The sequence below is a fragment of the Choloepus didactylus genome, chromosome 20 (assembly GCF_015220235.1).
Source record: "Choloepus didactylus isolate mChoDid1 chromosome 20, mChoDid1.pri, whole genome shotgun sequence".
Taxonomy (NCBI): domain Eukaryota; kingdom Metazoa; phylum Chordata; class Mammalia; order Pilosa; family Megalonychidae; genus Choloepus; species Choloepus didactylus.
Window position 1 is genome coordinate 55,043,241 of NC_051326.1, and position 3,712 is coordinate 55,046,952.

General features: G+C 46.0%; 1 protein-coding gene across 1 annotated transcript; it reads left to right on the forward strand.

The window, feature by feature from the left end:
- Positions 1 to 1,174: 1,174 nt before the first annotated feature.
- Positions 1,175 to 3,241, forward strand: LOC119516656 (DNA repair protein REV1-like). Its single transcript, XM_037813044.1, has 2 exons — positions 1,175 to 1,796; positions 1,842 to 3,241. Exons 1-2 carry the CDS (start codon positions 1,296 to 1,298, stop codon positions 2,829 to 2,831), a joined length of 1,491 nt encoding a protein of 496 aa, XP_037668972.1. The 5' UTR covers positions 1,175 to 1,295; the 3' UTR covers positions 2,832 to 3,241.
- Positions 3,242 to 3,712: the final 471 nt, after the last annotated feature.

The following is a 3,712-nucleotide window of genomic DNA, read 5'->3' on the forward strand; positions in this document are numbered from 1 at the left end:
AGCTGCTACTGTTGGAAGAAAAGCCACTCTCTAGTTGATCTCTTCCTTTCTTCCTTTTTTTCTTCCCTCTTCCTTCCTTCCCTCTCCCCACTCTTCCTTCCTCCCTCCCTCTTTCTTCCTTCTCTCCTTCCTTCCTTCCTTCCTTCCTTCTTTCCTTCTTTCCTTGTCTGGTCTATTCAGCTGTATATACAGAACCAAGCATAGTTCCCGATAAATAAAATGAACTTATATGTTAGCTGGATGAATAATGATATCACTCATTTATTCAATCATTCCACAAATATATTGATTATCATTTACTTCTAACCTCTGTGCTACGTCTCAAGGATACAAAGATAATTCAGACATAACTCTTGCTTTCAAGAAACTTAGAGTCTAGAGAAGGATATGGACAAGCCATGGCACACGTACCTATTTCACACCTGAACTGGATCATTTCTTAATGATCTTTTTCCTCTCCACAATAGAGGTATTTTTAATCATCAGTAATAATCATTATTTTCTAGATTTGTTCATTGATTTTTAATCAATTAATAAAGAAATAAAAATAAATTCAAATTTTAAATGTCCTTCAAATTTAAGAAAATATTTCTTATACAATTTAAAATTTGTATTTAGCAAATAAGAACATCACACCCTGACATGCAATTTAAAGACTTCAAAACTCTAATTTGTTATATAGAATAACAAAATTGGAATAATGTAAGTCTTGTTTCTGTGCAACCACTGAACTATCATTGCTTATTTTGAGTGATCCATTTAAATATAGGAATATATAGTACAACTGGGGTTGGGGATGGGAATTTTGCCTAAAGTGGGCTCCAGCAATTCCAAACCATTAAGAATTTACTTCTCAAAGAAACATGTGTAGTTGAGTTCATGTCTGAAAGGGGGCAAATTATATACTTGAGAGTTCTCCAAATTAACATCCATGGTAGAATACAATGTTTGTTAAAGGATAAGTAATAAAAATGTGCTCATTTGAAATTTAACTATTTATATTATTAAAAATAAACAGTAACCAGAGCAATAGTTTAGAATGTAGCCGAGCAAAATATTATTTTTCAAAAAGGGATATTTTAGGCCCTTGCGGAGGGGGAGCGCCGCGAGCGTGGGGCGAGCGGGGCGCGCGGCGCGGCGGTGAGCCTGCCCTCGGCCCTCGGCCCTCCGCCCCTGCCTCCCCGCGCCCGGCTGAGGGAACTCGGCGGCGGCGGTGGCGCCGGGGCCCGCGCGGCCGGAGGGGGGCGGCCGAGGCCGGGCATGGTGGCCGGGGGCAACGCGGAAGAAGCTCCACCATGAGGCGAAGTGAATGGAGGAAACGAGCTGAAAATGATGGCTGGGAAAACTGGAGTGGATATATGGCTGCCAAGGTCCGGAAACTGGAGGAACAGTTTCGATCCGAAGCTGCTATGCAGAAGGATGGAACTTCATCTACCATTTTTAGTGGAGTTGCCATCTATGTTAATGGCTATACAGACCCTTCTGCCGAGGAGTTGAGAAAGCTGATGCTGCTGCACGGAGGCCAGTACCATGTGTATTACTCCAGGTCCAAAACGACACACATTATTGCCACGAATCTCCCTCATGCCAAAATTAAGGAGTTGAAGGGGGAGAAAGTAATCCGACCAGAATGGATTGTGGAAAGCATTAGAGCCGGACGCCTCCTGTCGCACATCCCGTATCAGCTGTACACCCATCAGTCCAGTGTCCAGAGAGGCCTCGGCTTTAAACCTGTGTGCAAGCCCGAGGACCCCTTGCCGGGTCCGAGCAACGTGGCCGAACAGTTCAACAACAGGGTGTAAGTTTGTCTCGACTGGGGATACTGCAAAGCTGATTTTGAGCAAAGTCACATCCTTAAGAAGATTGAGCCGGAACATGAAACCAGAGCCAACGGAACGGGCAGCTGGGATGGAGAGGACTCCGGCGCTGACCCTGATTCTGTGGAGCTGGAGCGGGCCTTGCCGGGAAGGAAGCAGAACGGACTCCCACTCCCTGGCCCTGGCACGGCCGTGTGCAACGGACACGCCCGCAGCTCGAATGGTGCCTTATCGACCCAGGAGTGCTGGGTGCCCGCGGGGAGCGGTGCTGCCAGCAGTCCCCCTCCGGACCGTGCCCGGGTGGAGGGCAGGGTGGACATGGGCAGCCCTGAGTGTGGAGACTGCAGCCAGGAGCCTGCTGCTGGGCGGGCCCTGCACAGGACTCGGCGCCCCGCCAAGGTCAACGGTGCCCATGCCGCCGCCGAGGGGCCCTCAGGCACGAGAAGCACTTCCGTGGTGCCCACAGCGCCGGCCCGGCCCTGGGACTGCAGCTTTATCTCAGACTTCTACTCCCGCTCGAGACTGCACCACATCTCGACGTGGAAGTGTGAGCTGACTGAGTTTGTCAATGCCCTCCAGAGACAGAGTAGTGGTGTCTTCCCAGGAAGGGAAAAGTTAAAAAAAATGAAAGCAGGCAGGTCTGCACTTGTTGTGACTGACACAGGAAATATGTCAGTGTTGAGTTCACCCAGACATCCGAGCTGTATAATGCATGTTGATATGGATTGCTTCTTTGTATCAGTGGGTATACGAAATAGACCAGATCTCAAAGGAAAGCCAGTTGCCGTTACAAGTAACAGAGGCACGGGAAGGGCGCCGTTACGTCCGGGCGCCAACCCCCAGCTGGAGTGGCAGTACTACCAGAGCAGGATGCTGAGAGGCAAAGCAGCAGATATACCAGATTCATCAATGTGGGAGAGTCAAGATTCTGCACAAGCAAATGGAATTGATACTATTTTGTCAAAGGCTGAAATTGCATCTTGTAGTTATGAAGCCAGGTATGTAAAAAGTTAAGTGTCTTAACATTTATTGAGTGTTTAATTTAGTTAATTGTTTTTATATAATCTTTGGAAGTGGATTCAGACATACTAATAAGGTGTAGGATTTAACTTTGCATTTAAATATGTTACATTTATGGAAAGGAATTTTTCTAGTCTCAATCACTTACAAATGTGAGGTAACTAAATAAGTAACTTAATAGTTCCTGGCAAACCTGTTGCAGGACCTACAGTGGAAATAAAAAGAAATTGGGCACTCTTGGTTTTTTAACCATTGTCTCTTGAAACATGGAATTAAAGATTAGATATTTTTGAATGGAAGAGGACTTTAATACTCATCTCCTGTAATCTTTCCTTTATGAAATTTACTGTAATAAATGATTAAGTAACATACGGGTGTGTTTTGGGTTGTTTGTGTGCCTTTTTATCGGCACAGGCCATTCAGAGCTGATTTGTGCTGAGCTCAGTGACTTGTCTTCTTGGCTCCTCCCCTGAGTTATTGAATGCTGGTGTGTGCTTCTGATGGCTACACAGCTGCCTTAGGTTTCTGGAGGGTATGATGAGGCTCAGGAGAACTCTCTGTCCTTGGGTGTTGGTGTGACAGTTTGAATGTATTACGTCCCCCAAAATGCCATTATCTTTGATGTAATCTTGTGCAGGCAGATGTATCAGTGTTGATTAGACTGTAATTCTTTGGGTGTTTCCATGGAGATACGACCCACCCAACTGTGGGTGTGACTCTGGATTCTTTCCATGGAGGTGTGGCCCTGCCCATTCAGCCTGGGCCTTGATTAGTTTACTGGAGCACTATATAAGCTCAGACAGAAGGAGTGAGCTTGCTACAGCCAAGATGGACACTTTGAAGAATGCACAGAAACTGAGAGTAGCTGCAGATGA